The sequence below is a fragment of the Psammomys obesus genome, unplaced genomic scaffold (genome assembly GCF_907164565.1).
Source record: "Psammomys obesus unplaced genomic scaffold, mPsaObe1.curated_primary_1811, whole genome shotgun sequence".
Taxonomy (NCBI): domain Eukaryota; kingdom Metazoa; phylum Chordata; class Mammalia; order Rodentia; family Muridae; genus Psammomys; species Psammomys obesus.
Window position 1 is genome coordinate 28,959,364 of NW_026585504.1, and position 23,757 is coordinate 28,983,120.

The 23,757-nt window shown below is 34.9% G+C and overlaps 1 protein-coding gene across 2 annotated transcripts in view; it reads left to right on the forward strand.

Moving 5' to 3' along the window:
* The window catches only part of Elp4 (elongator acetyltransferase complex subunit 4), a 205,392-nt gene that overhangs the window by 55,590 nt on the left and 126,045 nt on the right, over positions 1–23,757 (forward strand). For both annotated transcript variants that reach the window (XM_055599350.1, XM_055599359.1), the window contains exons 5-7: positions 7,525–7,664; positions 17,807–17,891; positions 22,591–22,779. In XM_055599350.1, coding sequence (XP_055455325.1) covers positions 7,525–7,664; positions 17,807–17,891; positions 22,591–22,779 — 414 coding nt within the window. The remainder of the gene's footprint in view (positions 1–7,524; positions 7,665–17,806; positions 17,892–22,590; positions 22,780–23,757) is intronic.

Below are 23,757 nucleotides of genomic sequence, written 5' to 3' on the forward strand. Positions count from 1 at the left end.
TGTGTGTGTGTGTGTGTGTGTGTGTGTGTGTGTGTGTGTGTGTGTGTTTTCTGTCTTCCCTATTGGTATTAGAGTTTTGTTACTTTAAATATGTGATTCTCTGGGAGCCATCTCTCATTCAAACTACCACAATGTACTTTTTCGTTTTTATATTCCTTTATTTTTTGTGTTGGACATTATTGATTCTTTCCTATTTTTCTTTTGTTCATTTTTCTCTTATGAAATTTATTCTTTCCTGTGATTCAAAATTAGACTCTCTTCCTTCCTCCTCTATGTATTGTCTTTCTGTAATTTCTGTGTGTACTGGTGGTTTGGTGATCATAAACTCCCTTTATTTGTGCTTGCCTTGAAATTCCTAGGTCAAGTTTTAGAAATAGTTTTGCTGGATGGAAAGGTCTTTGTTGATATTTATTTTCAAGACTTAAAAATATAGCAGTGCATGCTTTCATGACATTTTTGGGCTGCTGATGAGAGGTTTTGTTTTTTTTTTTTTTAAAGTATATATATTATTGCTTTCCACTGCATTTTTTAAGATGAGTGTTTTACCTTGTATTTCCAGCAATTCTGTTTAGTTGACTTCAGAATCTCAGTTTCCTTACTGTTTCTATTTTTTAATTTAAATTTCTCTCATTTATTTCAGATCTTTTTGTCTGCTTCATGTTCTAGTTTTATAGCATCTAATGTTTCTTTTTAAAATGTGTATTTGTGATTTATTTATTTGGTGAGTGTGTGTACATGTCATGGTCTGTGTATAAAGATTAGAATACATCCCTGGGGAGTTGCTGTTCTACTGTGTGAGACCTAGGAGTTGAACTCTAGCATCAAATGTCTCCACCCTTTAAGCTGACCCTCAGGCCCTCATAATACTACTTTTTCTTTGTATATTTAAAATATTAACTGTGGTCAAAGTATTTTCTCTGGTCATGTCTGCTTGGAGTTTTAACTGCCTTGTATTTGGATGTCAGTTTCTTTATGTTTGAGAAATATTTTAGTGTAGTGCTATCTTTAAAAGTTTTCCATCTTTTATCTCAACTATTTTCTCTTTTGTGCTTCCTTGGGTTTGGTCCCCTGATTATATCAGAGTTCTTATACATCGTGGTCATACGCTCATTTTATTTTCTTTATTGAATACGGCATTATCTTTTCTCTGGCCCCAGTTGCCCGATACTCCTGCTTCTCCTTGATAGTGCTAGTTTGATGATAATTCTTTCCACTGCATTTTAAGTTGTGTGTTTTACTGTGCATTGCTAGCACTTCTCTTTGGTTGATTTCAGAATCCCAGTTTTCTTATGAATATTTTTCTCTTTTTTATTTACATTTATCTTCCCTGTTGCTGATCTTTTAATCTATTTTGCTAATGCTCTTACCCAAGTTCTCAGCTTATTTCCTTGCTTTAGTCATTTGCTTATTTTACTCCTCTATGGATCCGTGCTTCTTTGAAAGTGGGATTCTGAAATCCTTTTTTGACACTAGAGCCATTTTACGTCTTTCATTTCAGATGCTGGGGAGTCAGGAGCTTGTAGAAGTTTATTGGCTTTTTTTCTCATTTGTGTGTTTTGTTGTTGTGTTATGTTTTTTTATATCCTTTGCAATCAGTGTCCTCCAGTTTTTTTTTATCTTATGTGAGTCTTCTTGGTGCATTGATCTTTGCTTGGGCTTATGTTCCCACTACTATTTAGGACAAAAGCTGCCTGTAATAACCAATAATTATTTGACAGAAAATCTAATGTTTTTCTGCAGTAGTAGATACTAGGTGTTCGTGTACTCCAGTTATGTTCCTGGTAAGATTCAGGCAGAGGCACTTCAGATGGTATGGGGAAAAACATAGCAGATAGGTCTTTCGATCAGAGAGTAGTAAGAAGTGAAATTAAATGGGGAGGGGGAGAGAAGAACAAATACAAATTAAGAAGGGATGTATCACAGACTAGGTGTACAAAGTACATAGTCACAGATGCTTATTCAGTCAAGATCTGAGCTAAAACTAAATAACTGACAATTGAAATATAAAGGTTTAATTTTATTAAATTAAATAAAAGTTTGTAGCTACCTCTGCAAGGTAGAGAGAAGGCATGTAGTCTCAAGAATGCAAACTAGGTGGATTAGTGTGTGTTCCCTCCTCCAGGGATCTCCAGCATCACACTCAACTTTCTGTGGCAGTTTCTTAGCCTGAGACACAGGCCTGCCCACTGAGGCCTTCCTTGTCTGGTATGCTGAAGATCAGAATGCTCTGTGGCTGAGCTGGCTGTGAACAGTGCACCCGTGCATGTACTTGCTTACCTTTGCGGTCAGTGTTCCCTTCCCAGCTGGATCCTGGTTGTTTCCCAGTGCCACATAGTCTGTGACCGAGGAAATGCCTCTTTTCATGCTCCCTGGTGTGTGTAGACTGTGATGGAGGGGCTGCTGTAGTTATGGAGGCTCTGTGCGTTGGGTTGCCACCCAGCACATCACCACAGTGTGTAGAGGCGGTGCCCTCCTGCCTCTTCCTATTCAGCTGTGCACAGCTGTGGTCATTCACCTGCCGCTCAGCCTTTCCCTGGCTACCAGGTTCTGTAGCACTCTGCCTGAATGAAGTACAGTTATCGTTTGCCCCATATCTACCTTGGACCCAGGGGGTATGGCTGGATGCCAATGGCTGCTTTCCCTATAGGTTTCCTCAAAATTCTCTGGGAATTTTGTTACTCTCTTGTGCTTATGTCATCCTTCCTTTTCTCCACACTTCTCATTTCTCCTCACACTCTGTTTTATAAATCTATAATGTTCTTTGACTCATCTTCTGTTATGATAGAATTGGTTTTTTCCTATCCTGACTTTGTGTGTGTGTACACATGTGGAGGCCTGGATTGATGTCAAGTGTCTGTTGTTGTTTTACAGTGCTGAGAATTGAACTTAAGGCCTTGTACTCGCTAGGCAAGCATCTATCACTGAGCTATAGTCCAGCCCAATACCAGATATCCTTTTTCACTTGTTTCCACTTTAATTTTTGAGACAGTGTCTGTTACTGAACCTGGAACACACTGGCTAGCTGGCCAATGAACATCATTGAAATGCCAGTCTCTGTCCACCTACCCCCAAGATAGGATTACAGATGCATACTACCATTTCTAGGTTTTTACATGGGTATTGCAAATCTTTACTCAGATCCTCATGCTTATGTAGCATGATTGAGTCATGTTCCTAGCCCGTTTTATCCTAACTTATACTTCAAGAGAGCTCACAAAGGCAAAGCCACCATCTTACATGGGATTCCATTATTCCTTTGTAAACTGTAATTTAAATGGTATTCTTCCGTTTATTCACTGTCTTGTTTTTCCTGGGGGGTTGCTGAGATACTTTATTATCTACAGTGACTTCCTTTTTCACTCTGCACAAACTATTACTTTGTCTTTCACTGCTTTCTTTTCTTGAAGACCTGATCTAAAGTAGGAAATCATATGTCCATTTCACTGCTTGTACCTATTTTAGGTCTGTGAGCTCAGGAAGAGAAAGAGAATATTTTGGTTTATTGGCATGTGATATGTGTTCTAGAAAATGAATTACTGAGCTAATTAAATGTTAACTTAAATTGCAATCATTAATACGACAACAAGTAATCACTTTTTATTTTATTATCATGGCTCAAATTTGTTTACTTCTACTTACAAGTGTATGCTTCTAGTTTTAGAAGTAAGAATCATGTCTGGCTTCTTTGCATTTCTTTTTGCCCATCACAGTAATTTTATGTTCAGTGATTAACACATAGCAATGATACTGGCCAGCACATGTCGTCATCTTTTTTATAAGTCTAGGCATTACTTTGTAATTCCCAGTTTGAACATGAAGCAAAAACATTGAGCTTTCTATGTGTCCTTGAACAAAATGCAGTTTCATTATTATGGTTTAAGAGTAAAGAAGTAGAAGTAGTCCACAAGAGCCCTGTTGATTATCAGAGATGCCCTTTAATATAAGTTGTTACCAAGCCTTACAGGAATAGTTCTAGTCGACTCAGGGAAAGTGAGTAGACGAGAAGTGAGTATAGAGATAGGTGCTAGGCAACATGTGAATGCTTCACTCAGACCCGAGGATGTATAGGTTAAGTTTAGAACACATAGACTCCTTCTCATCTCACTAATTTAGATTTTCTATCATGGTCAACCTTCCCTCTCCATGCTTGTCAGTACACACCTACAGATTGCTAGCTTGCAGTGCTTTCTGGATTTCGTTTGAGAATTGTAGGACTCCAGTGTCAGGCTCCAGTAATTCATGGCAGCATATCAGATTTTTGCTATATAATTAGTGGTTTAGCTACACAACAGTTCTGGTAGATATGTGAATGTGTCAGTGTGCAACAAACTTTTTTTTCTGTAAGGCAGTGTAGTTACAAAGGACAATGATAAATTTTCTGATTCTCTAAAAAATCATAACTTAGTAATAATCATATCTATATTATGTTCAAATTTATAAAGCATTAATTGCCAATATTGCACAGATTATTTCAAGAGTATAATAAAGTCATGATTAACCCAGTTCTAATGACTGAGCTGAGGCTCTGTGTGGCCTAGTGAGTGATTGGATTCTTGCTGTCTGAAATACAGACTCAGAAACAAGACTTGTTAACAGTGGCAAGGTATTATCTCATTAGATATTTGTGCTGCAGCTGCTTCCTCTGCACTTTGTTGCTTTCTGACACACTGGAGATAGAGTGTGGTGGTGGTGGAGTGTACTCTTGTTTTGTTGCTCTACTCTTCGCCTCAGTTCCCATCACATATCATTTATTATCCCATTAAAAACTTACTTCTATTTTTCTCTATTCCACAGATGTTAAATTTAAATGAAGTTCGTGGAAGTGCAACAGAAGTTGTCATATTAAAATTACAGCAACATGTGTATAGCATGTGGAACAAATGCATGGCTTTTTCATGATAGGTTGATAAAAAATGCAATTTAATTTTTATGACAATGAGATTTTATAGGTAAACACTTACAGTAACAGCATTGAGCTTTCATTTTTCAGAGGAAATTGCTAGGTCTCAAAAGATTTCAGTATTTCAGAAATCTGACTCTATGCTAATACTGTGTATCTTAGATAATAAAATTTGTAAAATTTCTTATTCTATAATAATATATTGTTTTGCTTTCCTTTTGTTGAAAGATTGAAGTCATTGAAAAGGAAAGAAAACTTTGTGTCTGCCATATCAATCAATAGTTTTGCTGTCATATGTGATATTAACACCTAAATAAGTTAATAATAATAAAAGTGAGAATAGTTTCCAGTTTTATTTTTACATTTTAATGAATTTTTGTGTTCTGTATGTAAACTGTCACAGCATGAAATCAATTTTCTGCCTTGATTCATCCAAAATCTGGGAATTCTGTCACACTAATATTATAATTAAAAACATTAATAGTGACGGCAACTTAAAAAGCATACCTTGCTTTTTGGTAATTTGGTGTATTTCTGTGAGTGCATGGGACTTCAAGAACCTTCAATCCACTAATAAATTTATTAACTCAAACTTAAAAGAAGTGAAAAGTCTCTCTTTCTTTCTCTCTCCCCATGGTCAGTCTGCTAAAATAGATTATTCATGCTTATTTGATTCAGGTAGGCTTTTGCAAGCTTCCCTACTAGGCCTGGGAATGTGGTACATTGAGGCCTTTTCAGAGGCTTCTGACATAGACCAAGCTTTTATTGCATGGTGTTTTATTATAGCCAAATCCTAGTCTCCACCCAGTTTGTAGGCACTCAGCTTATTCTTTTGAATCAGGAAAGGTTATCACCTACCTTAATCCATGCAGTAGCATGGATTAAGGACACCAGTGTGCCCCAGGATTCTCAAAGAGGATCCTGGAAACTTCTGTTTTTTTTCTTTTTTGCTGTCTTTACTAAATTCTATTGGGCCTTAGGGGGATTTGCATCTGAAATGGGCAACCTGGTGTTTTTCTCAATGAAGACATCAGATCAAAGTTCAGTTAGTCAAGGCCTTTCTGAAACATTAAGAGGGCTTGGACTTACACAATAAAAAGATGAGCTCTCGCAGAGATTGCAGTAAAAACATTCTGAACTGTAATCCGGATAAAGAATCAATTATAGGCCAAAGAACAGACCTTGTTTAAATTGCTTTAGACTAATAACTTTACATTTAAAAACCTTTACACCGTATTTTTAAGAAGCCTATTTTAATGTCATATTACTTATTTGTCAATACTTTTCATAATAAATGGAGAATTTGTGCCTTAGGAGCTATAATTCTGCACATACTGTTATTGCGTTGAAAAGATTAGATTTAAGCCAACTAATAAGTGTCTTTCATTAATGAAAATAAATAGTACCTTATGGAGAGATACACATTCTTTTTGGTTAGAAATTAAATGTCACACCCACAGACTCGATTCATGAAAAAAATGCTTCTTTTAGACTTCAAGATGTTTTATTTCATGTGACTGTATAATTTGATGTTTATAGGTATTTAATTTCAGAATATGAATCATTGAAATCATAAATGTAAATAGCTAGTGTCGAGCAAACTTATGTTTAACTAAATAAAAAAACTGTCACTCTGTAAGAAAAGGCTGTACCCTGAATTCTCCCATTTCATCAGACACTGTAGCTGTGAGGAGCGTCCTCAGGTTTGCCAGCTTCTCAGCACTCAGGAATGCTCAGTAAAGTTCATATCAGAGCTTTTACCAGCTGTCGCCAGGTGGAATTTTTTAATAGTTTAACCAATTTATGTAGAAGGGTTTGGGGATAGAGGATGCGTTCATTAAAATCAGTCAAGAGTCCATTCAGAACAATAGTTAATAGATTTTGACTCACATATGTAAATTAAATGCCCATAGCCAGTGGTTTCCTAAGAGAAAGATGGTTTCTTGAAGAAACTGTTAACAAAAAATGTCAAACCATGAACATGATCATGCCAAGTTTCCACTGATCTCACGTAGTTTCTATGCATCCTTTCACTCTCACATGTCTTCATTCTGTTTGAACTCTGGTACATTTTACATCATCAGCTTCATTTCCATTTATAAGAAATATTCTACAAGTGTACATACTATCCTGTGAGCATTTAGTTGTAATATGATATAATAGTTTTAATATGATGCTCAGTTTAACACATTTAAATACTTGATTTCTTTGGGGGCTTTCAGACAATGAATTAATTTGGCTTAACTTCATTTAGTTCTTAGCTTCTCCTTATTCAATTTGTCATTAAAATTTGATCTATTATCTGTGAATTAAGGGTTATGTATATTAAATTTTAACTTAGAAAAAGAAATGTACTGAATAGTTTTTAAAATGGGAGAAACAGAATTATTATAAACTTAGGAATAATTAACAGTGAGAAAAATTTGATAGTAGAAAGTTTAATTCCTTTCTTATGTAGTTTGGCTAAAAAAGCCTATTTATGGATCCTTAATTTTAGTAAGTATATTTTTATCAGCCTTTCACCATTAACATTAGTGTATATAAATATGTCATTACTTTGCTTGATGAAGGATAAACAAATTATAATATAATGTTATTTTAATAACCAGGATAATTTTTAGCAGGTCGGACCAGTGTCATCTTCACGATTTGGTCACTATTATGATGTATCAAAAAGGATTCCTCAGGAGCTACTAGAAGGTTCCAAATGGCATGGATTCTTTCTTCCAGAACACATGTCTTCAGATCTTAAAGAAGAATCTTGGTAAGTCTTTGTTGTATAACAGAAAATTCTAATTTCAAAATCAGTAGATTGCATTTTTACCTCAGTTTTGAGAAATGCATATGCAAAGGTATATCCCAATAATGCTGGTTTTCTACAAATATTTAACAAATTACATTTGTATTTTGTAATATCTTATTATATGTTCTTTTTTTTTTATTTCTGGTTCTGTACTACTTATTGTTGTGATTTGTAATGTGGTAGGTCTGGATACCAAGCAGTTTCAATTCCATTTGATTTTACTTTCCAGGAAATGTGAAACAATTCTAAATCAGGACTTCAATCCAAAATGCAAATAAATGTCTCATAAATTATTTGATATTTCTTTGACATATTCTGGGGAAATGTACAAAGCACTGTTCCTTGCTAATATCTTTTAGAGAATGATCTTATAAAGGGTAAGCCAGTATGTTTTTACTTTTCTTCCCTTTCCTCCTTTCTTATTGAGTCCTGGCTGAACTCAAACTGTGTACCCAGTTGTGACCTTGAAATTCCTAGTTCTCCTAGCTCTACCTGCAGAATGCTGGGGTGACTGCTATATGCTACTTTACCACTATATGGTTTTATGCAGTACTGGGGCTTGAATTCAGTGCTTTTTAAGGCCTATTGACAACCAAACTACATTTCTCGCCTTATGTTTTTTAATACTACATTCATATTATGACATTGTACTTTTAGTGGTGCTATAAATAAAAGTCTCTAATTTTAGGTGGAAAGATAACTTGGAGTTAGAATTCTGCAATGAAATCTTCTTTTCTAACCTGTTTATAGTGCCAAAAATTTAACAAAGCAGAATTCTGAAAGTTACAGACTTGATATTAAATAATGTTTAGATATTAAGAAAACTTGCTTTCAGTTCTTACCACAGTAAGCTACTGAATAGATTGTAGCCTCTGTTTTCTTTAGCACTATCAAATTATTTTCAGAGAAAATTGTTGAGAGAGTTTATAGATGGGAGATTGTAAAATTGAATGACTTGAATGTCTTTAGTCTCTATCTAAGAATTTATTCAATACTATTCAACTTTTTCACTCTGTGAATGGGTTGCCTAGTCAATTGTAGAGACATAAAATGGCACCGAGGTGCTATTTTGGTTTTAGTGGCTATGCTAAAGACACACTTTTACACATTTGTGTTTATTACCTCCTGTTATTCTGTATTTGGCAAATATTTCTGTTTTCCAGAAGATACTGACATATACTGATCTAGCAGGGTCTAGGCTGAGTAGTGGAACTAGAAATAACATGTTTTGATTCGTTCTTTGTGCTTCATTCCTTTTGAAGGTTTTAGTGTCTGTCATTTTCATTGTTTTGTTGCAAACAAAAAAGAGTACTAATAAAGGAAAGAAAACATTGTTCTGATACTGGCTTTCATCCTCCTGTGTTCTTGGGATTCTCCCTTGAATTCAGGGAAATTAGTACCCTTGTGTAAGTGTTGTAGGCTAAAAAATAAAACTACATTATTTGCCCATATTACTTTTGTTACTGTTAATTTTGAATCGTTATATTAGTTCCCATCTTTTACTTCCAGTTGAACTAAACACACACACACACACGTCCACAAAAAGTGATAATACCTACATTTAAAGTTATTTCTTTCTAACTCAGAATTCTGTGTTGGCAGTAATTCTGTACTGTTTTATTCATGGAATGGTCTACCATATAAATGTGAAATATGAGCTGGGGCCATAGCCCGGTTGTAGAATGCTTGCCTAGCACAATTTCAATACCGAACACCACAAAAATTAAATAAAGCATGTATTAAGGGTAGTATAGCTAAACAAAAAAAATTTAAATTTCAAACATGTATTTAGTTTAAGGAACAAATGTATTTATAACAGAAAATATGAGATTTTTATTTATTCATTCAGGTAAATAGAGGAAGAAGGTAATGTTAGTCTAATGCCTCTTTCAAGAGGGGGACAGTTCAGGTATTTGACTGTAGCCTATTCATTCAATTCTGTTGTTGTTTTGTCTTTGTTATTGTTGTTGTTGTTTGAGACAGGGTTTCCCTGTGTAGCCCAGGCTATCCTGGAACTCACTCTGTAGACCAGGCTAGCCTTGAACTCAAGAGATCTGCCTACCTCTGCTTCCCAATTGCTGGGATTAAAGGCGTGCAACAACGATGTTTATTCAGGTCTACCAGCAGCACTCTAAGCTGAGTAATATCATCACAGTTTATGGGAGCTCGGGGTCAGAGATGCTAGGCAGATTTACTGCTGCGAACTATAAGTCACTAGTCACTAAGGCAATGGTTCCTAACCTGCGGGTCATGACCCCTCTGGGGGCTGAATGACCTTTTTATGGAAGAGTCGCATATTAGATAATCTGCATATCATATATTTACAGTAAGATTCATGACAGTAGCAAAATTACAGTTATGAAGTAGCAGCAAAAATAATTTTATAGTTGGGGCTCACCACAACATGAGGAACTGTATTTAAGGGTCGCAGTGACCACTGCAATAAGGTAACACCTAAAACCATGTTTGTAAAAGCTCCATGGTTTTGGAAATGTGCAACTCACCAAGGTGAGGGGCCAAAAAAACTGCTTTGATGAAGTGTGAGGATATAATCAAATGGTCTTTAAAATGTATAATTGCTGGAATGTTTTTTTTTTTTGAAAGCCAGCAGTTATATACAGAATAAGAAAATTTATAGATTTTAATTACCAAGGCAGTATTTCATTTTATAGTAGTTAACTGATAATTCATTTATTTCATATTAAACTTAAGTGCTTAATTAAATGTAATTAAACTTTAAACATGTAATTAAATTAATTTTGAATATGAGTACTTTACCATGTGAGATTTATTTTAATTTATGAAAAGTGTGTGCTCATTTCACTAACGTGAACTTTACTGGTTCATTTATAAAACAATAAAGCCAAGCCTTATAGTTGTCTATACTTTTCCTATAATTAAAAACAGAGAATATATAGTTATGTCTTGCTATCATATTTGAGATACAATGTATAATTTCATAATTTCTAAAGGCACTATTGATAACATGTAAAGATTTTTTATAGCAAGAAAAACTGAAGGTCATTTGAAATTTGCAGTAATTAATTTGAACTTACTGTTAAGTTTGTCTATAAAAAATGTTCATACATATACTCAAATTTTTCATATTAGAGCCTAGGCCTGAAAACTTGACATGTATCACAGTATTGTTAAGATCACTATACAGAGCTAGTGCCAGCAATCACAATACTGGGCAGGTAGGAAAAGGAGGATCAGAAACTCAAGGCTAGCCTAAGACATGGGTCACTGTGTTAAACCAAAACGATAGCTTTGATAGTTCACTGTCCTAAGTGACACAAAGTGATAAGGATGACAAAAGCTCTTTTTAAAATACTTCTGTAATTGATTTACTTGCTTTTCTTTTTTTAATTTAATTTAATTTTATTAATTACATGTTTATTTAATTAATTTATTCACTTTGTATCCCCCCATAAGCCCCCTCCTTCTTCCCCATCCTCCCTCCCCCTTCTTCACACATGCCCCTCCTCAAGTCCACTGATAGGGGAGGTCCTCCTCTCCTTCCTTCTGATCTTAGTCTATCAGATCACATCAGGAGTGGCTGCATTGTCATCTTCTGTGGCCTGGTAAGGCTGCTCCCCCCTCAGGGGGAGGTTATCAAAGAGCAGGCCAATCAGATTATGTCAGAGGCAGTCCCTCTTCCCATTACTGTGTAACCCACTTGGACACTAAACTGCCATGGGCTATATCTGTGCAGGGGTTCTAGGTTATCTCCATGCCTGGTACTCGCTTTTCAACTAGACATTGTTTTGAGTTAACATTTGCCAATAGGTATGTCCAAGCATAGCAAGTAGATTTGTTAACATACTAAAATATACTGCCATTCCATAGTTAAGACAAAGGACAGTTTTCCTATTGAACAACAAGCAACATACTGTTTAACCTGCTACTCCCCCTTTGCTTTTCTGTTCCTGTGATAAAATACCACGAACAAAGCAACTTATGAAAGAAGGCTTATGGTTCCAGAGATATTAGAGTCCATCATAGCAGCAATGGGCAGGCCTGAGCAAGAAACTGAGAGCTCATATCTTCAACCAGAAGCTCAAAGCAGAGAGAGTGAACTGGGAGTGGCCAGAATTTTTAATCTGCAGGCCCACACCCCCAGTGACACAACTCTTCCAGCAAGACTGTAAATTTCCCAAACATTGCCAGTATATACTGAGATTGCCAAGCAACCTTAATAGCCTCTTGGAATTTGTAGTTATAAATTTAAAGTGAGGCCAGTCCAGTGAGTGAACCTTTCTCTGCCCATTATAAGCTGCATTGAGCCAGATGGAGAATCTATAGAAAGGTGAACCAACCATAATAGTTTTGCTGAGAAACTTTGCTATGACAAAGCACAGGATAGATAAAATGAATATATGGATGACCATGGAACAAAATAGCTAATTAATTAAGATGCTACCCAAGTATAACCCAATAGAATAAGGCTGTCCACAGTCAGTGTTGGCCTAATAAGATTCAAAGTAACTGGAAAGGAGAGTGCATGAATTTGAAGTTGTAGAGGGGTAATTGATAATGCTACTCACTGATGTATGATGGTGAAACGAAACAGCTTAGGTAGAATGAATAAGTAGAAGAGAGAAGATCAAGAAACTGAAGAGCCAAGTATAAGAAAGTGTGTGATAGCCAGGCTTGGCTGCTCCACACAGCTGTGAGGGCCTGTAGGATCGATGAGCCAATCATTTATCTGTGTCAGTTACACAAGGAAGGCAGTGTTGTGTCCATCTTTCTTCACTTACTGAACTCCGAGCCAGAGGCCATTGCTTAGCCATGGAGTACGGTCCGTATATCTCTGTGTTCTTAGTACCTTCCCAACTGTGTTGAAGAGATCTCTGCTGGTCATTGAGCTCCTTCACACTCTTAACTGCATTCTTAGACTCTGTGTCCTTCCCTTAGTTGATCTTCCATAGTGAAACTCAAATTCAATGTTAGGTGAAAACCATCAGAGAAGAAAACTCAGTAAATGACAGCCTTCAGGGTAATCCTAATGAAATTTTTTAACTTGAAAATTACTTGTGAAAAGACTTCACAATCTCTGGAATCACATGCAAATTATATGCTAATAGGCTTTACCTCAGCAAAGTATTTTACACAATTAGTTAAGATGTATATTGTGCCTATTGCCTTTAAAATGTTTCTTACTATTTGTCATGGTTGAATCCTTACCATATAAATGCAAATAGAACTTTGCTAAGATAAATTTTATTTTCCCATTGGCTTTCAAAATAATGTCCAAAAGTGCTTCATCTTTATTTTAATCGGTTATAATTATGGCTGATAACTTTCTGAGAATTGCTTCTTTTTTTCTTAGATTTTGAGACAGGGTTTCTCTGTGAGGCAAGCCCTGCCTGTCCTGGACTTTTTGTAAACCAGGCTGACCTCAAACTCAGAGCTCCACCTGACTCTGCTTCCTTAGTGCCAGGATTAAAGGCATGTGCCACTGGGCCTGACTGAGAATGACAATTCTTAATTTTCTATAAGGCTTTGGGGTTTTGTTTGTTTGTTTGTTTGTTTGCTTGCTTGCTTGCTTGCTTGCTTGCTTGCTTGTTTAAATATTTCTATTAGGTTGTTAAACAAATATTTAAGTGCCCTGAGTTTCTTATTTTTAAAAACTAAACAAATTACTTTTATATAGTTCAATCTTGAACCATATAATTTTAACATCAAAGTAGACAAGAGGCAGGAAGAAATTTTAAAAAGTTGCCTGTGTCACACCTTGAGCTGAATTGCTGGCACAGGTACTTGGCAAATTCCTGCTGTGAGATGGTGGTGCTCAGTTATCAATGTGTAAACCTGAACTGTTCAGAAGAAAGTTTCCATTATTTTATCACACTCCAACTTACATACAACCAAGGAGTGTAGGTTAAGATTTCGTGGGTACAGCTAAAGATCTGCTTCATTTAATGTGTTGAATGGAATCGGAATCACACTCAAAGTTCCTGTTAACCACAGTAGTATGTGTGAACCAGAGACTGTCCATGCACCTCTCTCAGGAGCGTTAACATACTGTAGTTGAATGAGCAATTGATTGCAGCTTTAGACTGTTCTCAAGTTTCTTTGTTTTGATTTATTTGTGTTGAAACATGTCCTCTGTAGCCCTGGCCAGCTTGAAACTATGTAGACTAGGCTGGCTTCAAACTCAACAGTGGTCTGCCTGCCTCAGACTCTCAATGCTGAGATTAAAGGCATGTACCACCATGCACAGCAAATATTTTCACTTTATATGTCAGTTCTATCACTTAATGACATATAACCTTGGACCGGTTGTTTATCCTATAACGTATATTGCTTTTCCCAACCACAAAATGAAGATAATGACTGACTGTAGTAGGAGATGGCCTCCCATCCCTTATCTCCCAGAATAACTACTTCTGAGACTTATGATTATTTACAAATACCTAGTCCATATAACTAGGCTCTTCTCTGACTGGCGTATAATTCAAATTAACCCATTATACTAATCTAAATTCTGCCATGTGGCTGGTTACCTGCATTCAGGCACCATGCATCCATCTTCCTCACATCTTGGTGGCTAAATTTCCCTTGACTGGCTCTATCCCAGAATTCTTTCTGCCTGCCGCATGTCCCACCTATTTCCTGCCTCACTTATAGTCCATAGGTTTTTTTGACAGGTGTTGCATCCATAGAATACACAACAGATTCCTTCTACAGCTGTCCTTATATCACAAGGTCGTTGTATTCATCAAATGCTGTGACACCAGTGTCCAGTGTCCAGTGTATACCAAGCACTTTGTCAACTGGTTTGACTAAAATCAGGTAGGCTTACTAAACAGTCTACTGAGAGTTGGCTTTCTGTCTGTACACTCCTCACCTATTTATTTATTTTAACTTTGTACAAAATTTTCTTTTTCTAATTTATTTTATAGAAAAACATCTTTTAAAGATAAATTTTTCTTTCTCCTATTGCCCAAGTTTTCCCCCCCCCCCTTTGTAAAACTAAAGATAATTTTAACTACTTGGAATTTTAAGGTTCGAGAGCTAGAGAGACAGCTGAGTGGCTAAGAGCACTTGTTGCTCTTGCAGAGGGCCAGAATTTGATTCACACAACTCCATGGAAGTTCACAATCATCTATAAACTTTAATTCCAGGGAATCCAGTGTCGCCTTCTAACCTCCTCAGGCACAGGCATGCACATGCAGGCAAAACTGTTACAAATACAAAAATAAATCTTAGAAGTTAGTTTAAATAACTATTTGTATAGTTGATATTTCTAAAAATTGTGATAGCTTTAAGCATAGAGAACTGAGGTTAGCTCACTTTAATATAAAAATTGTTGAAAACCACAAAAGTAAAGCAGAATAGTGTTTGTGGTTCAAAGTGGATGCCTTTAGAGCAGCCTTTAAATATTTGAAGTAGTCAAAACTTTGTTAAATGTTTGGAACCAGGGTCTGGGGACATGGCTCAGTGGGTAAAGCTGTCCGCTGAGTGCCACACACTCACTGTGACAAGCACATCTGAACTTACTCAAATATATATATATACACACACACATATATATGTATATATATATGTATATATATATATAGATATAGATATAGATATAGATATAGATATACACACACATATAGATTTAAAATAAATAGACAAACAAAATGTTTTTAAACAGTAATAGCAAAGCCAGGGTCATATTTGTGGATAAATTTTATTCTTGTAAACTCCTGTCACTAGACACAAGCGCACAAGTACATGCATACACACAAACGTACACACAGCATAAGATTTCTCAACACTGAAGAATCAATAATAAAGCCAAAGTTTCCAATGGAAATAAAAGATTCTTATTTTTATCAATATCTATATATGTTTTTGTAAATATTGAACAGCAATGTGTAGTAACTAATAGTGCTTAGTATTTTAATAAAGCATAAATCCCATTTTAAATGTTCTCCTCTCATTCATTCAGAAATTAATATTAGTAATTAGTTTGCATAAATATTTCTTTTTCAGCTTAATTTTTGAAAAAATATTTACTTTCTAAGTATTTCAATTCAGGAAATTTATCATGTTGCTTAAAAAGGTCTTAGCTTCATTGGCTACTGGATTATTTTATGTTGATACTAAATAAGGAAAGTGATTAAGATATATTGGGTTTTTTCCTTCAATTTCATTCTCCAAAATCAGTGAACAAGATAAAGGGGCAGTCTAAGAAATAAGGCACAAAATGAAAGAGAAAGAGCGCACATATGAGTAATATCTCAAGTTTGTATGGACACAGACAATTCAATGGCAAAGAAAATTGACTTTAAAATCAGGCATAGGACCTGAGTAGATGTTATTCTAAAAACAACATACAAGTAGACAACAGATCTATTTAAAAAAAAAAAAAAAAAACCTCAAATAGTATTAATTACTAGAAATGTATATTAAAACCCCTGTGATATGTTCCTTTTACAACTCTTATTGATGGCTATTATCAACATGGTTAAGGGTATTGTTGAAAATGTAGAGAAAGAAATCTTTGTATGATATTGGTAGATGTAGAAAGGAGTATGATTGTTTATCACAAAATTCAAAGTTGAACCATTCTAATAGTGCTACTCATGTACTTAATCTAAGGAAGTGTGAATTCGTGTTGTATTCTTTTTCACTACAGCCAATATACAGAACCAACCTGTGTTGTCAACAGATAAGTGAAGAAAATGTGGTATACACACAAACATGTACCAGAGTACTACTTTACCTTGAAAAAGCATCCTGTATTCTGCAACAGATGAAACTGGAGGACTTTTTAGGGGCTTTGTTAATGCATTAGGGGGGATTGGATGTACATATGCTCTTCTTCAACTCATAGTGAGATTCATCAAATTGGTAGCGGCAATGTATTTCCTAATCTGGGATCTTGGAGCAGATCTAGACCCCTGAATAAAGCTAATTGGCCCAGATAAGAATTGCATCTACTGCATTCACACTATAACACTGTATTCTGAAAGTTGGCTATCCAGAACAAATATGTACCAAGACAGGACACTCTCAAAGGATTGCCCTTACACAGTGTTATTTATAAACGTGTTCCTCACATAAAAGTAGAAAACCATGTCTGTGCAGCCCGTGTTGTCCCTGAAAGGAAGCGGTAACTACATGGAAACATACCCATATGATGCAAGGCCCTTCGTCTCCAGTCTTGTACAGAAAACCTTTCTTTTCTTGCGCTAGCTCTGTTTCTGCAAGATAGGGACTTTGAAGTCAGCAGCAGCTGTTCAGGAGCACACACATGTACAGAGATGTACGTGTATTTTTGCTGAATTAAGTTCTGTTGCTGTTGCAGAATAAGCACATGGGTTGCTGCGCTTCTTCACTCTGCTCAGGAGGCAGGTTTTCTTCATTCTTACTCTTCCCTGAAACATCTCCCAACACTTACAAGGGAGATAGCTCAAGTGTTCTTTCTAAACCCAAGTGCACCTTAAACATTCATTTTACTGTTTTTAAAGTAATAGACTATGCTAGTATCATATGAGAAATAATTTAGGATGTCTTCTTAAATCCATGCATTTATTTTTGTATCTTCTTTTAACAAAGGAAATGGGTAAACTCAGAATGGATTATGGTATATTTGCCTTCATGTGCCCTAAAAATTCAAATTCTTAAGTTAATATTATTTTAGCAGTTTGTTCTAAGAAAATTAAAACTTTGATGGAAGATGAGTTCAGGTGATCAGAACATTGATTTGGGAGTGTGTGGCATAGCAGTTCATTAACTATGTGTTAATTATGTATGATTACTCCTGAAAAGCTACGATGGCTTCATCTTTTAAGTTGCTTCATTAAATCGTTAATTTTCTTCAAGGTAACTAAGCCTGACATAATTAAGTCATCTCAGTCTCCACAGATTTTTATCTTCCCATAATGTCAAAAACTGAGCAATTTACTAGAAGATGATGTAACGTACTTCCTTTTTACATACTGGCTTCATATTTTAGATTGACTGACATTAATTTGATGCATTTTCTTTTATATTTAAATACTAATAAATTCATATTTTTGTTTACTTAATGTTATACAGTAGATATTTTACTTCCTATGTAATAGGCCCATTTATGTATTTGAACCTCTTCTTACCAACAGTTCTTTGTCTTGGGGCTACAAGAAGCTGCTTCAGTTCATTCAGAACATCATTTATACTGAAGGATTTGATGGAGCTAATCCCCAGGTATGAGTACTTCCAAAGCCTTTTTATAAAGAGTGTTGTTTTCAAATCTCTGGGGTAGGCTTAAAGAGCCGGCTAAAAATCAATAAGTGCAACCTGACTTCACAGACAGTGTGACTGAGTAGAAAGTATTCGTGCATACTTAGAGTTTTAACTAGGTCTCAGGGTGCACACAAAATCAGCACATGCTTTGGCCATGCTAATTGTCCTTAAATATCTTTAGCTTCTGAGATTAATAAGTAGTTATGCTTTTTAAATTACTTATAATACTACAAGGTTCATCTTTTTGTATTTAACATGTTCATATTTCTGTCATTCAGATCTTAATTCCAAATTGCCTTATGTATAAGAATTATCACAAGATTTTCTGCCTTGTTACATTACATTTTTTATTGTTTCATCGAATAAAAGAAATGTTTTTCCTCTATCTTATACCATAACTTTTCTCTGTATCTCTTAATTTTACTCTTTCTCCAAATTCCCACTACTGAAGATGTTCCGCTTAGTTTAATTTAAACAAATGAAGAAATTTTGTTAAACATCTTACCTTCTAAAGATTTTTCTCAGTGATATTAATTGCATTTGACACTAAAAGACTTGTATTATTTTATTATTATTCTATTAATTTAATATATGTTATTTTAATTAGTTTAACTTCACAGCATATTTTAATGAAAGCAAAGAAGCTAGAAACTAAATTTTGGCATCTCGATCTACATTTGATGTTAACTTATAGTTTTCAATTTTTTTATCAATATATCAATATACTTGCTATATTTAATAATTTCTTTATGGCAAAATAAATAATTTTTAAAATGTTTTTGATTGCTAGTTTAACAGCAGGCTGAAAACATGTGTATCTAGAAAGCATGTATTTATAGATGGCTTTTAATGTTTTCCATAGTCTTTGTAGTGACCGCTGGTATTATTCACTCCTTCTAACTGAAATTTTTGGTCCTAGCTAAGATTTATGGATGCCATATCTTCTTTTGGTGCCAGTGTGCATCTGGAGAGGCAAATTGGTCCCTGACAGACACCTTTCCCCACTTGCAGTGGTAGCTATGGAAACAGGCATGTCATAACAGTTCCTATGGTGCGGTGTGCAGAGCTGCTGCTTTTGCAGTATGATGACACCTCTTCTGAAAGCAAAAAATTTATAAAACGCAAAAAAGTAACAAGAATAGCTTTACTCTTTTGCAAGGAATATGTATGTATGCACCTTAGAAACAAACCTAAGAATTTTTAGTAAGTAACCTCATGTTGAAACAAAATGAACATTGTTTTTTTTTTTTTTTTTTTTTTTCCTTTTTTTATTTGGGTATTGAAAAAGCATGCCACTTTCAAGAAACAATTGTTTTGATCTTGAAAATTGATAGAAAATAAAATGTAGTGTGTTCAGTTCTCTGACCACGCAAGGCTCTGTAAAGACTGGACAAAACTGAGGTAAAAATATCTATAATGAATACCAAAAAATGCGTAAAATTTCCAAATTAAACTTAAACATACCAATAAGTCATTATAAAAGTAAACTTCCCATGTCTTTGAACTAAATAAAGTATAGCTAATAAGTTATTAAATCATGAAGGTTGCTTGTTACATCCCCTGCTCTATTCATTTGTCTCAAAAACTGCAGACAAGTTCAGGAAAGGCAAATAGTTCTTTAAGTGATATTCTTTTTTTTTTTTTTTTTTTTATTTATATAATATTCTGCCACATTCCAGGAGAGGGCACTAGATCTCACTATAGATGGTTGGGAGCCACCATCTGGTTGCTGGGAATTGAACTCAGGACCTTCAGAAGAACATCCAGTGCACTTAACCTCTGAGCTATCTCTCCAGCCCCCTAAGTGATATTCTTGAGTCAAAATAATATTCTGACCTTGAAGTGAATCCTGCTTTTAAATGGGAGTTTTTATCTTCAATCCACTTTCAAATAAATTGAAATAGTTGGATAAAACATTTAAAATATACTCTGTAAAAATAGACTATTATAATCAATTTTCTATAATTAACCTTAATAGTAAATTAAATTATGTAGCTCATCTATAAATATGTTTGGGTGGAAACATTTAAAAATTGCTCATAATATTATTTGTTTTTAAATTTTGAATGTCAAATAATTAAGGAATATATAAAAATGAAATTTGAACATTAACTTTTTTACTTAACATGCTAAATTCGATATTAGATATTTTATGGGAATAAATTTATTTATTGTATAACTATCAGCTGCATTTTATATTTTAAAAACTAACATCTGAGAAAGCACAAGATATTCAGCTTTGATTCTCCAATTGCTACTATATTTATTAAAATATATTCTTTGTGTTGAAGTATTATGCTTATTCTTATTTTGCTGTGCTGATTAGCAAGAACTCAGGGATCTTATAATTCATTCACTATTTTTCAGTCTTTTCATTCATTCTATGTATGTATGTTAATATATATACATAGTATATGTCAAAGTCACTACCATTTATAACCCTTTATTCCATGTCTAATAGCATTTTTACACATTTTAGCAAGTTTTTCTGCTGCAGTAATAGGCAGTAGTGACATCTGTTAAAGTGATCTCTTATTTATGGACACTGCTCTCCTTTACTTTCACATTTCATTCTCATATCTCTATTTTATCTGTCCCTTAGTTTTTGTTTTCAGTAAGGTTCTATTTTCTTGTTTTGGCAAGGCTGTGCTGGGATTTGAACCCAGGGCCTTGCACATGCTAGGTAAGTACTGTGCCACTGAGCCATGTCTCCATCTTGTACTCCATATTTCTAGTTCCCTATTCTCTCTATTGAGAATCTGACTAGGCCTATTATCATAAGTTTAGAAATTACAAGACAGGCCTTACGTTTTTACCATTTTTTTTTTATTTATTTAAAATCTAAGTAATAAAGTATCTTCTTAGTTTTCACAGCTACTGTACATGAATTTGGGAGGAACGCACATGTACTTCTTTTTTTAATAATTGTAGTAAGATTTATCTCATTTTAATGCATGGGTCTGGGGTGTGTGCGTGTGTGTGTGTGTGTGTGTGTGTGTGTGTGTGTGTGTGCGTGTGTGTATGTGTAGGGCATCAGACGTCTTGAATTGTAGCTGGTTGTGAGCTACACATGGAGGATGTGGGCAGAGAAGTTGGGTTCTCCTCAAGACCAGCGCACACTCTCAACCTCTGACTCTTCTCTGTAGCCCTCATAGTCATGCTTCTAATATCTGTCCTGGCCATGTTTTCACTTCGTTTTTCTGGGTGATATACAAAGTAAATGCTTTTCATAGGCCAAGATCATATCATTAAAATAGATGAAAAGTTTTCATTTATACTAAATATATTCATTTTCTCCATCCTAGGGCTCTACAAGACTGAGTGTAACTACTATATGTATGTTACATTTATATTGTATTGTGTATTATAATTCATTACCCTAGAGGTGATTCAAAGTATATGGGTAAATATATATGAGTTATGTGTAATTTTTTCATTGCTGTGTATATTCAAATATACATAAATTTTGGAATCCAAGGAAGTCCCTAGAATGAGTTCTCCTAGGGATACCAAGAAGTAACTTTGTGTATTCAGAATCGTACACCTACTTCATACTCCAGACTCTTCATCTGTTTTATTCCCCTTCCTTATTTCTTTTGTCCTGTTGTGTTTTCATATGTTTAGATTCATTTGCACTGTTACCTTTTGTCAATAAATTCTCTTCACAAAGTGAATACACAGATTCAATCTTCTCTATTGGAAAAATAGGTTTGCTAAAGTGGGTAATAATTATTGTTTAATAATTTTATAGCAACAGTGAGTGGTACGTTTAAGGGACCTGTTTCCTCAGAAAGCTCGTTTAAACTGTCACATATCTGAAATCATGGCTTTAAGAAAGAACACCTTATTTATTGCATCAGAAATGTAATAATGATCTTCCAAATACTTGCATATTCCATGTTTTGTTAACACCTCTTTCTTATGCCCAGAAATGTTTCTAGATTGCTCAGGAAAGCATTTACAAAACATTTGTTCAGTTAGAATAACCCGAACAGCAGACCTTGTAAACACATATGTCGTCAAATACTTACTGACAAGTATCTCTGCTTTTTTTTAAATGATTTTAAAATGTTCTTTTCCAAAAAACATATTGAGCACCATTATTTTGACTATAATGTCAGTAGTTTCTAGATGTCATCTGCTAACTTTTAAAATGTTGAACTTAAATTAGATCAGTAAAAACAAGTTCATGAAGAAACTAGAGACGAGGATAAAATATAGTTGTAAACACCCTGCAAACAAAAGCTTGCACACCAAGTGATCAAACGCTCCCTCTCTGACTCTGGTGCCTCCTTTTGGTCCCTCATCTCCCAACTGGGCTGTCTTGTCTGGCCTCAGCGGGAAAGGATGCTCCTAGTTTTACAGAGACTTAATGTTTCAGGGTGGATTGGCATCCATGGGTAACCTTAGTCAACTCATCTACCCCAATATCCCAAGTAGTTTGCACGGTTGGTGTAGCAGACTGGCTTTGTTCTATTTTCTTTTATGCTTTTTCTCAAAAGCATGTCCTGTATACTGTCGTCTTCCTAAAAGTGCATCAGTTTGTACCACATCTATTAATATTGCCTTCCTGATACTGAGTTTAGTTAAAGACTAGCAAATAAAAAAGTGCTATATTAATAAACAGTATCTGTGTTTGCCTCCTCCTACTATCTTTTAGAAAAAACAGAAAAACATTTTAAGAATAGGAATTCAGAACCTTGGTTCACCATTATGGGGAGATAACATTTGCTGTACAGAGAACTGTGACAATAGTCATGGGGTTACCAAGTTCCTCTACGTTCTCCGTGGCCTTCTAAGATCCTCACTGTCAGCCTGTATCATCACAATGCCAGCACATCTTGTCCAGGTAAGACCTGCTGTAGAGAAATGGAAGAACAATGTGGCTCTAGCTTTCATTTCCCTCATTGCTTATGGTATTGGCCATTATGTTTATGTGCTCATTGGTTACTTCAATATCTTCTGTGTTGTTTTTGGTCCACTTTTGTTCATCTCATGATCAGTTTGTAAAGTTATATTTATATATTTATTTATTTTTCTATATATTTTATATATAAATATTTAGCAGTATGCTTTACAATAATTTTCTTCTACCCCGTGACATCCTTTTTCTTGATAGTTTTTTGAAACTACCAGGTTTTAAAACTTCACCAATTTCATCCATTCCTTAGCCTTCTCTCTTGTTTGTCCTGGCCTCTCTTAAAATCTTTTCCTATTTGTACTTTTCATGTTTTAATGAGTCAGTATAAACCTCTTTTAATTTTTTTACACAATTATTATTTGCATTTTTAAACACCTTCTGGCTTCTACCATTTTAATGATTCATTAAGTAAAACATGTTATGAAGTTTACTGGTCCTCTTTTTACTCTGTCACCCAGACTAGCCTGCCTTGAGGCAGTCCTCCTATGTACTGAATTGCAGATGTGAGCCATTGTGCACAACAGTGACAGCATTGTTGACGAACAGCGTTATCATCTCAAAGATGTGAATTCATGCTCTTAAACGTCTTCCACACTATAGTCTTGTAGGAAGGCAGGGTCAGAGCTTCATACTTCATGGAGTATTATGATCATGTAATAATGTAAGCAAAAACTTCAATGCACAGTGAATATTGATTGACTCACTTGGAAATGTTTTTCTGATTTCTGATTGTTGGAAGTACATATGTTTTTGTTCTAATATACCTACAAATAAGAAATGTATTAAAATATCTTGAGGTACATTGATTATATATACTAATGCAGTATCTCAAAACTTTGACTAAAAAATTGAGGCATATATAGAATAAAAACATTTCTATGTGTTGGCCAGTAGAATTTATTCATA